Source organism: Populus alba, chromosome 14 (genome assembly GCF_005239225.2).
Source record: "Populus alba chromosome 14, ASM523922v2, whole genome shotgun sequence".
Taxonomy (NCBI): domain Eukaryota; kingdom Viridiplantae; phylum Streptophyta; class Magnoliopsida; order Malpighiales; family Salicaceae; genus Populus; species Populus alba.
Genome location: NC_133297.1, coordinates 10,695,226 through 10,705,281, shown reverse-complemented (window position 1 = coordinate 10,705,281; position 10,056 = coordinate 10,695,226). Strand labels below are relative to the sequence as shown.

The 10,056-nt window shown below is 34.8% G+C and overlaps 2 protein-coding genes across 2 annotated transcripts; one reads left to right on the top strand and one right to left on the bottom strand.

The window, feature by feature from the left end:
* The first annotated feature begins 2,241 nt into the window (after window positions 1–2,241).
* On the top strand, window positions 2,242–3,471 carry LOC118041834 (WD repeat-containing protein LWD1). The gene has a single exon (XM_035049348.2). The coding sequence runs from the start codon at window positions 2,291–2,293 to the stop codon at window positions 3,329–3,331; it is 1,041 nt and encodes a 346-aa protein (XP_034905239.1). The 5' UTR covers window positions 2,242–2,290; the 3' UTR covers window positions 3,332–3,471.
* A 1,678-nt stretch (window positions 3,472–5,149) lies between these two features.
* On the bottom strand, window positions 5,150–6,670 carry LOC118041835 (uncharacterized). Its single transcript, XM_035049349.2, has 3 exons — window positions 6,546–6,670; window positions 6,326–6,404; window positions 5,150–6,227 (listed from the first exon to the last, which is right to left on the bottom strand). The coding sequence occupies exons 1-3, from the start codon at window positions 6,567–6,569 to the stop codon at window positions 5,611–5,613; spliced, it is 720 nt and encodes a 239-aa protein (XP_034905240.1). The 5' UTR covers window positions 6,570–6,670; the 3' UTR covers window positions 5,150–5,610.
* Between the last annotated feature and the right edge of the window lie 3,386 nt (window positions 6,671–10,056).

The following is a 10,056-nucleotide window of genomic DNA, read 5'->3' as shown; positions in this document are numbered from 1 at the left end:
TTCAAATTTTGAGATTAGTATTTAGGGGGCTTGATATATCCTTATTGTGAAAAAAAAATCTTGAACCAATTAGATAACATTTTCTTTCTTTTTTTATATTCAAGAATAGATAAAATTTTCTTTATAAGAGTGACAGTTAATTATTGCTAGTATATTATTATCTCTAACGTCCCAATATGAAGCGAATATTTTGGTTAATTATCATTTTTAATAAATTTTTTTATTAAATAACAGAATTACTTTTATATTTTTAGGGAATTTTACTAAAGACATATCATGTATAGCAGTTTTCCTTCATGCTTTAAGTTTTAAGTTTGCGTTTAGTTACTACCTCAAAACATAAAAAATAGATAAGATATAACAAAAAATAAAGATAAAATCATGTTTAATAGCATGTATAAAACATGATAACCAACTTTATATTTTGTTTAGTTAATGTTACACAAGATAAAATAAAATATCAAAAAAAATTATTTTAATTTTAATATATATTATTGTCAAATTTATATATTAAAAAAATAAATATATATTTTTTATTTTAATTTATATTGAGTGGTGAAATTAATAATTTATAATAAATCTAGTTCTAAAACTTGGATCGATTTGACGGATTAACCCAAGACTTAAAACTTTATTGATCCCAGAGCTCCAACCGATAAATAAATAAATAATTTAAATATTTACATGTTTATTATTATATTCAATTTAATTTCTAAAAAACATTGAAAGTAAAGCTTAAAAGAGAGATTGGAGAAACAAACGACATCTAAAATGGTATTAAAGAGAACTTTTATCAAACATATCATGGACAGATTTGTGGTAAAAAAGAAATGAAAGAAATAAATCTATGAGGATCATAAAAATCTAACAGAACTAGGTGAAATTAACAGAGCTCTATCATAAAAATGGTCGAAAAAGTTAGCTTAACAGGACAACTCGGATATCAAACACAAACTCAATCCACTAAAAATCTCTATAAGCTTTGGGTTGGCTCGATCTTGCTCCTCTCCTCTGAATATGTGTATATACACTCTCTCCTCACTAGCTGAACCAAATTAGTATTGTATCTCTTTCAACCTGCAAAAAACAACTAAGCCAACCAAAGAAAGAAAAAATCACAATATGTATATAGTGTCAAAGAACCATCTTAACCCAATAACTTAAATTGTTAGGTGAGATTCCAAGATATGATTTATATTATTCTCTAACACATCTCCTCAAGTAAAAGTCCTTTGGGCTTGAAATTTGCACAAGTTCACATTACCTTGTACTTGATTTTTATCAAATAAATGAGAAATAGTGAGATTTGAACTCGTAATCGCTTGGTCATAAGGTTCTGATACTATGTTAAAGAATCCATCTTAATCCAATAGCTTAAATTATTAGATGAGAGTTTCAAGATATGATTTATATTATTCTCTAACATGTAGTATTTAAGTTGGAGATGATTAGAAGAAGTGGGTTAAAAAGAGGTTTCATAGTTGAAAAATAAAAGGGCAGTAGTAGTATAAAATAGAGGCTAAGAAGACTTAAAAAGAGACCAATTCAAAAACAGAACAGAGCACCACCAACCTGATCAACTTAGAGTACACAAATTCTAATTTTTATTTTTGAAAATAATGATCGTGAATATTATTTTTAATGTCGAAATGTGGTGGTGGAGGAGCGGTCTCTTCTTCTTCTTCGGGGATATTTAGAAATAAATTTCAACCTATTTTTAATAAAAACTTAATTTTTCCCCCCACTCGATTTAGTTTGGGTCCTTGTATTGAGGATGCTGTTGAGGTGTGAGTGTTGTGATGGGGTGGGGAGGAGGCTGATGGCGGTGGTGGTAAGGTGATGTGTTGTCTGGAAGAGAGAGTAGAAAAAAGGATTTCGGCTGAGGAGAGGAGAGAGGTTATGTTTCTGACAACAGATAAGGACACGCGCATCTTTGTCGCATATAAAGTGTAGTTTTTGAAAAAAATAAAATAAAAAATAAATGTTATCCTGCTAGAAATATTGGATATTCTTAATAGTTTTCCATTTTTTTTTCAATTAAAAAAAAAGGGTGAGATGGAAAATCACGAGGTAGACTTTTTATTATATTTATAGTTACAAATTGACTTTGACCTTTCCTTTACAGACAAATGAAAAGAATCCGATTTCCCTTAATCTCCACACGCTCGATTCATTTCATCACTGCTCCCTCCCTCCCTCCCTCCCTCTCTCTCCCTCCCTCCCCCCCCCCCTTCTGCTGCTGCTGCGGGTTTTTTTTTTTTTGGTTATTTTTTTTTTTCCAGTACAGAAAATGGGAGCTAGCAGCGATCCGAATCAAGACGGGTCGGACGAGCAACAAAAACGATCTGAGATCTACACGTACGAGGCACCATGGCACATCTACGCTATGAACTGGAGCGTCCGCCGTGACAAGAAGTACCGCCTTGCCATAGCCAGCCTCCTAGAACAGTACCCAAACCGGGTCGAGATTGTTCAGCTGGATGACTCCAACGGAGAGATCCGATCCGACCCGAACCTGTCTTTCGAGCACCCTTATCCACCTACGAAGACCATTTTCATTCCAGACAAGGAGTGCCAAAAACCTGACCTCCTCGCAACGTCCAGCGACTTCCTGCGCGTGTGGCGCATAAACGATGAACAGCCGCGCGTGGAGCTCAAAAGCCTGTTAAACGGCAACAAGAACAGCGAGTTTTGCGGGCCTTTGACTTCCTTTGACTGGAACGAGGCGGAGCCTCGGCGAATTGGGACATCCAGCATCGACACGACATGCACCATCTGGGATATCGAGAAGGAGACTGTTGATACACAGTTAATCGCTCACGACAAGGAGGTATACGACATCGCATGGGGTGGTGTTGGGGTTTTCGCTTCGGTTTCAGCCGACGGGTCGGTTAGGGTTTTCGATTTACGGGATAAGGAGCACTCGACGATAATCTACGAGAGTTCGGAGCCCGACACGCCTTTGGTGAGACTAGGTTGGAACAAGCAGGATCCGAGGTACATGGCGACGATCATCATGGACAGTGCTAAGGTTGTGGTGTTGGATATTCGCTTCCCAACTCTTCCAGTGGTGGAATTGCAGAGGCATCATGCTAGTGTTAATGCTGTTGCTTGGGCCCCTCATAGTTCTTGCCACATTTGTACTGCTGGGGATGATTCACAGGCATTGATTTGGGATCTTTCTTCGATGGGTCAGCCTGTTGAGGGTGGATTGGACCCCATTCTTGCTTACACTGCTGGTGCTGAAATCGAGCAGCTTCAGTGGTCGTCTTCGCAGCCTGATTGGGTTGCTATTGCTTTCTCTACCAAGCTTCAAATTCTCAGGGTTTGATCGAATTTGCTAGGCAGGACTTTAGTTTTTCTATGTAGAACCTCCGTTGTGGTAAAATAAAACGAAAAATAAAAACGCTGAAGTTAGTTGTTGCTATCTGACTGTTCTTTTAAAATCTAACTTCTTAATTTTTTTTTTTATACTAGTGGTTTGTGTATCTTAATATTATTCTCGTGTCTTTACCCCTTCGATTTGCAAAAATTAGGAAACTGAACCAGCTCGTTCAATAATCTAAAGAAACTTGGACTAGTAGAGTAGTATAATGGTAATTTGTGGTTCAACTATCAATTGATTGTAGGATATCGATTAGGAAGATGAAGAGAAGTTGTTATATTGAATTTCTGTTCTCTCCTTAGATTTTTGTAGAGGAGGCTCGCAGCTATGGGCTGCTATGCTTTATAGTTTACATGATTTCCTGCATTATGGTCTTTATGTCCCTTCCTCTCTGTTATCTTGTTGTATAAGAGACAAGCTTTTGTGGGATACTACCATTATGATTTATGATTGTAGCTGAGGTCATTCTGAATTGAAGAATTCAAGATTTTCTTTCGTGTGGTAAGATGGAGATTGGTTGCAGTTTCAAATGTAGGAATTATTGCTTGATACTTTGCGCAATGAAGTGATTAAGGACCATACCACAACATAAATTTGGTCTTGCAATGAATTAGGCATTTCAGACTCGTCTTCTGTAACTGGTAAAAGTGCAATTGGGTAATGTATTGGAGGTTTTTCAATGTTGAGCAGTAGCAGCAAGTGTTATCTTCGTATCATCTGATATTGCAAAGCTCGTAAGCTTGCCATTTCTCACTAGTTTAGTGTTCCTCAGTACAGGTGTAGGTTTGGAGATGTTACATTATGTGATTGAGGTATGGGCGGGATATGTTGGTTTTAAATAAGGCTGTATGGATGGTGTGGGAAAATTGTTTTCGGTCAAGGTGGTGGAGCAAATATTTTGTCACTTGCATGATAACATTATGAAGGACGAACTTGGGATAGCATCGATAGCTGGTTAGATGAGTCAAATAAGGTTTGTTGGATATATGCAGGTTAGTCTAGTCAGTTCACTGTTAGAAGGGGACTACAATTATGTTTTTCAGGGCAATGGAAGGTTGTGTTGGCAGCTCTAGAACGGGGTTCATGCAGTTGGCAGCATTCAACTTTGTCACCATCAACATTATATATTGTGCTATTTCTGTTATAGCTGCTGGCAATTGTGGATAATCTTACTCTAAATGATCTCTGTTTTATGTTTTCTTCTAGATTTGTTTTTACATCTACCAAAAGCTCTGTTTCCTCTCATTAATGTCTTGTAGTAAGATAGTGTACAGATCCAAACCAGAGTGCGTGTAACCATGGCTTGACTTTGGCACGCGGATATGAACTGTTGTATATTGTTCGCTGCTCTCTTTCATAATAGACAAATGCAGGAATAGCACTTCTGCCCACCTCTAATGAGTCCATCTTTACTGTTTGCTTGAATAGCTAACCCAGAATATGCCGGCATATTAGATTTTATGGTTGTCTAGCTTGATTTGAATGTAAAATGTCTTCGCAACTCGGTCAAAATCTTTCTATTCTACAGAAGTCCCAAGTGCCAGAATTTGTTCCAAAGGTGGATTAGAGGTGGAAAATGACCACCTTCATTAGTTAGATTTGGTATTTGCTTTTGGGTTATGGGGCACTTAAGCTAAGATGGAATGTTTTAGTGCAACTTTTTCAATAAACAATTGTGGCTTTTGCTCAGCAATAATATTACCGGGAAATTGGGATGCCTCTAGCTGTTGACTATATAAAATCGAAGGGAAATTGGGATGCCTCTAGCTGTTCTCTATATAAAATCGAAGGAATCCTCTATTAGTATTTTTAAAAACCTTGCTGAAAACTTCATACAAAATCCCTGAACAAGTCATCTGTTATACGAATCACTTTTGGTCTCGGCCTTAGAAGAGATTGGGGGCCAGGATTCCTCCAAAATGGTTCCTGGGGGCTAGTGGGAGTGAAGCAGAGCAGAGCTTTGCGAACATCCATGGAGAAAAAACCTGGAACAGAGACGAGCTCAAAGTAGCTGGGAGAAAGTTTCAAGTATTACAGTAATTTGCATAAGAAAAGTTCTATTTGCCTGAAAAGAAGAGAAGAAAAAAAAAAAACACAAAAAGAAGAAAGAAAGAAACTCATTAGACGGACTACAAAAATGCTAGCTAACTATCCCATTCAGTCGAGTCAATGCGAGTGAGCTGGTCACCCCTTTCTGCTGATCTTCAGTGCATGGTGCGGAGGTCTCACATCACATGGCATCCCACAGTATTTTCATCGCTGAAGTAATCCTCAACTCTTACTGTTGGCGTCTGGACTGGTGGTTGAAATACTGGCCTCTCGTAAAGGAAGTATTCCTGACCAAAACCTGTGGGGTTCACAGGAGGAACAGTGTACGGAGGAATGGCATAAAAGGGAAGTGCAATTGCGTAAGGCTCAACCTTGTAACAATATTGATTGTAAGTCCTGAAATTGTCGACTTCTGGACGTGGAGGGACAGGATTTTCACTTTTAACCACTTCAGGAGTGCTAGACTTAACACTGACTTCTGTCTCATTATAGTCCTTTGAAGCTTTATTCTCACCTCCATCCCCACCATTTTTAGTCTCTCTGTTCTTGTCAGTTACCTTGACACATGAATCTGGAGACTTCGTTTGCTCACACTCAGATTTTGACTTGTCTTTCTCTTTTTCAACCAGCATATCCGCTTCTTTCTTTTCTTTTCCCGCATTCTGATTCCCACTACTCCACAGTTCTGCTTGTTTTCCAGTTTTCAAGAGTCTTTTGATTAAAATTTGTGGATTCACATTTCCCAGGACTGTCACCTTGGGATGCAGTGGATCGATTTCGGTCTTTAGAACACCTGAAACCAAAGTTTCATCCAAATTAGCCTGGGAGGGGGGGAAAGACTCTTCACGAAAAATGGACACGAACTTTCTGAGGCACTACTCTTTTCATTACCTTCAACACCTTGCAAGGCCTTCTTAACTTTCCTCTTGCAGCCATCACAGCAGTTGACAGATACCTTGAGCTCAATCTTCTGAAGCGAAGTAAAATGAAACTTGGTTTTAGACCTTCCTTGTTAGCGAGGTATAAATCAAAAACAAAAGAAAGCCGAGGCGATTCTAAGAGTACAAAACTGAAGAAACATGCACGTGGAGATGTTTTCAAGAATTTGAACCTTCAATTCTGCTTCCTTAGCCATGAATCCTGTGCTGACCAAGGCGTGTCACCGGAGTAAAAGCTGGAAGCCTGGGGATATAAACCACCGGAGAGGAACAGAACAAGGATGAGGTTTTTGCCTGTTCTCGTTAAATGTTGAAGCTGTATTTATATGCAACAAGCTGTATCATACCAGGTGGGGTCAACACCAGAATAATGCTGGTGGTTTAATAGCCTTCCCTTTTGTATATTAATATTATATGTCTTTCCTTTGCTGTTGTTCCAACGCAAAAGCACTAAGAGGTAGCTTTCTCTGAAAGCAAAACACATGCAACTTCACCCCTTCTTTGAATGTTCACAGATGCTTTGCTCTCCTGCCATTCCTCTAAACACTCCACGTTACGGTGTAGTGCTTAAGACACTGCTGTAGCTGATGTTGCCGCATAGATATTCTCCGAGGTACGGGTGTTGATTGAGATCTCACACAGCTTAGCTTGGCAGCCATTTTCCCGTCTTTCTTGTATAAAAGACAGGGACTAGTTCAGGACGTGGCATTTGGGAGGACAAGATTGTGTATAACTTTTAATTCGAGGGGGCATTTTGTAGAATTTATTTAAAATCATATGCAACCTCAGGGGGGATTTCGAAAAATCTTCAAAACTTTGGGAGGCCAAGGCCACACCAGACCCATGAAAAAGAATTTCCTCTTGCTAATGTAATTTCTAGATTGTGATTCTTGATGTAGACTCTATCTAATTCATCTTTTAATTTCCTCACTTCGGTGAGCATCATTAACACCTTCTTCCTTTCTTGTGGTTAATTTAATTTTATTTATAGATTTGTACCAGTAAATAAAAATATTTTCACATGACTTATTACTGCACATATAAAATAACTTGTTTTTAATAACTCCTATTTTTGATATCCTGATTGTAGCTCCCCCCACATTTCATGCATTTTATATTTTTGATTTTTAGTCCATTCAAATTGTACCAACTTTGTATGCTATTAACACGTGATAAGATAATGTCATGTTTGTAATAACTTTGTATTGTGGTTGTGTTGATTGTGGAAATTTGGTGAAACTGGAATAGGAGTTTTTGAGATGTTATTTATAAGTTATGATGAAAATTGGTTGGGTTGCTTTATTTGAAAAGGAAATGTAGAATTTTTCCAGGTTTGACATGTTTATTTGATGAAATTTGGTGAAAATAAAAGAGGATATGTTGGGGAGGATGTTGAATTTTTCGCTTGATATTGCATGCTTGAATGTGGTTGGAAATTATTGCTAAATATTGTAATTTATGGCATTTTTATAATTACATGAAAACTAGCAAGGACTCTTTTTTTCAAATAGAGCCAACGAATTTTTTTTTATTAAAATAATTTAGTACTGCTCTAGTAGCATTTTAGTTGTTTTTAACTTTCAGGGGTTGTATAGTTTTTATCACGAATATAATAATACTCTTGTAAATAAATATATATATTTTTATTGATTTTTTTTCCAGTGCTAATTTCTAAGGATATGAAATGTTACCCGTCATCACAAATATATATTTGTTTAGGTATTTTTATAATTTATTGCTTCTAAACTTTATAGTTTAGAAGGAATTAAATCCTGAAGGTTTATTGATTAATTTTTTTTTTTTTTTTTTGTATGTACATGCTCAATAAAAACTTATTTGTGTTTTTGATTATTAATAATTTAAAGATCATTACGACCTTCATGGTTTATACAGCCGATTATATACACTCTTTAAAACAATAATTGTTTTTAGAATTACTTGGCAAATCCATGCTTATTTAGAGTGTGTTTGGTATTGCGGTTGTTGTTATGGTTGTGGTTTTAAAAAAGTTGTTTTATAAAAAAGTACTTTTAGTTGAGGTTGATTTGAAAAAAATATATGTTTGGTTAAAACTGTGATTGAAATTAAAGTTGAACAAAAAAATAGTTTAATGTGTTTAATTAAAAAAATGCTTTTTCAAATTGAGGTTATAAAATAATTAATATATATATATATATATATTAATGATTTTTAATTTAAATATTGTAGATTTAACTACTGTTATTACATCATGAAATAAATAATATTGATATCAAATATTTTTTTTATTATTCCATTAAACTATGTGCAATGTTATTACATACGAAATCTATCCAACAATGACTATATTTTTTATGGTTTCTTAAGCACGTAACAATAAAAACTGAATTTTTTAATTTATGTAGTGTTATTAAATAATAAAGATTGTGATATCTTTATTATTGGAATTGCGATCAAATTCCACAAATGCTACGTCATCATACGATATCTTTTTTAATTTATGCAGTGTAATTAAATAATATTAAATACTAGTTTTTAGAGTAAAACACAATTTTTTTAAAAAAATTTACAATTTCTTTACGTACAAAAGTCATTCGACAGAACTATAGTTTCCATATAGTTTCCATGATTTTTTGAGCGTGCAATAAAATTAGGTAAAATATTATCAGGAATAAAATTGAGATTACAGTACGCGTAAATTTAATTCACCTTAAATTAATTTTAAAAAAACAAAAAAAAATATTGTTCACAATTAACTACATTGGTTTTTCGAGGGAAAAAAAAACTAAACTTTTCTCAATGGTTTTTTCAAAAAAAAAAAAACTGAAACATTGCGACAGTAAAGCATGGCTCCACTGTTTCTAAAAATAACCATGAGAAGCAGCGAAATTCTCCAATCCTGCGGCTAGGTAGCAAAAATTAATGGGCCCTACCAAGCAAAATTAGTTTTGTTTTCTTTACCAAACATTAAAATGTGTGGCTACTGGTAAACCTCATCCGCAGCCACATTACCAAACAGTATCCTAGACTTCTTATCTCCAAGTATTTTAGAAAACCCACAACCTCTTTTATTGGGAGGTAATTGCCATCTTTGGATGGACTGAATTCTAAAAATAATAAAACTTTTGAACTCCTTAAAAAAGAAGAAGAGATATTTATATTGATAAAAAAACTCAATAATTTTTATATATAAAAAAACATATAAACAATGCTCTAAGGATTGATTCAAACGGGGAATATATATATTCAAGTTTTGTTATTGATTTTTCAAGAAGATCATATCTTTAATTTATCAACTCGTGTTTAAAAATACGGTAATAATTATTTTTTTAAAGTGTTTTTTTACTCGGAAATTTATTGAAATATATTTTTTATTTTTTAAAAAAATGTTTTTGACATAAAACATAAAGACAACCCACAAAAATAAAAAATAATCTTAATAAAAAAAAATTAAATCTAAAAAAAATACCATTCCAAACACCTTCTAAAAAAGCTACCTTTGAGCATGAAAAAGATTTAACTTATCTACATATGAAAAAGAGAGAGGCATATGTGCTATTTTAGACCTATCTTGATAGATATGCTCTCCTTGTTTGGATGGATCGTGTAAAATTTGACTGAAAAATATTGTTACCGCCAAGAAAAAAAAAAAGATTTGAAGAAGAACATAAATGTGATTCTGTCGTAGAGTTACGCTCTCTGCTT